Genomic DNA, 881 nt, shown 5'->3' with positions numbered 1-881 from the left:
ACTGCAGCCCACTGTGTATTTGGGTGAGTGTTTGGGCCTCAGGGATTGAGTCCCTGATCAGGAGGTGTGACCTGGAGCCAACCTGTCCCCTTCCTGAGCTTCCTCTTCCTCATCTGAAAAAGAGTGTGACAGTCCCATAGCTTTTTCCAGTGTGGGGTGAGACCTGAGGATTTGCATTTCTAGCATATTCCCAGGTGCTGCTGCTGGTGGTCTGAGGCCTGGGATAGATCCATGGTGGTGGTGGGGTCCCTGGAGGGAATGTGTTTTGGAGGGAGGGAAGTGGCTGATGGCTGGAGTAGGAAGATGGGGCCAGGCTGGGAAGCACCTTATGGTGTGGAATCAGAGGATATAGACCCTGGAGGATGTCCTTGCAGAATTTTCGAATATGTGGTGAAGATAGGAGACACAGATGTGCATCATCTGTCCAGATCTTCAGTCATTGTCCCAGTTGAAGACATTGTTATCCATGAAGATTTTAATTATGTTACAATTGAAAATGACATCGCCCTTGCTCTGCTAGCCTTCCCTGTGAATTACTCCACACACATCCAGCCTGTGTGCTTCCCTGACAAGACTTTCATGGTGAAAACTGATACTCCATGCTGGGTGACTGGATGGGGCAGACTCACGGAGAAAGGTGAGACTATGAAGCAAGAATACAGCAAAGTCTGACCACAAAATAGGCTGCCTGGTGTCCTGAGATTAGCCAGAGAGCCAAAGGGAGGGATGAGGAGGCAGATTGCACAGTAAGGAGGAAAGGAGGATGGAGAATATGCTGCTGGGGAGTAATTTAACAAGTGGTTGTGAATTTCTACTGGTTTGTCAGGACTGGGGGCTTGGGTGTAAGAGATGGTGGATTCTCCCTAGGGTGGATTTTAGCT

At 49.5% G+C, this 881-nt stretch overlaps 1 protein-coding gene across 1 annotated transcript in view; it reads left to right on the top strand.

The window, feature by feature from the left end:
- The window catches only part of LOC111726825 (serine protease 44-like), a 3415-nt gene that overhangs the window by 803 nt on the left and 1731 nt on the right, over positions 1 to 881 (top strand). Inside the window, exon 3 of the mRNA XM_023515925.1 lies at positions 375 to 637. Within this exon, the coding sequence (XP_023371693.1) occupies positions 375 to 637 (263 nt within the window). The remainder of the gene's footprint in view (positions 1 to 374; positions 638 to 881) is intronic.

Source organism: Otolemur garnettii, unplaced genomic scaffold (assembly GCF_000181295.1).
Source record: "Otolemur garnettii isolate 467f Iridium unplaced genomic scaffold, OtoGar3 scaffold00082, whole genome shotgun sequence".
Classification (NCBI taxonomy): Eukaryota; Metazoa; Chordata; class Mammalia; order Primates; family Galagidae; genus Otolemur; species Otolemur garnettii.
The sequence above is the reverse complement of the archived record's forward strand: the minus strand, read 5'-3'. Positions and strand labels throughout refer to the sequence as shown.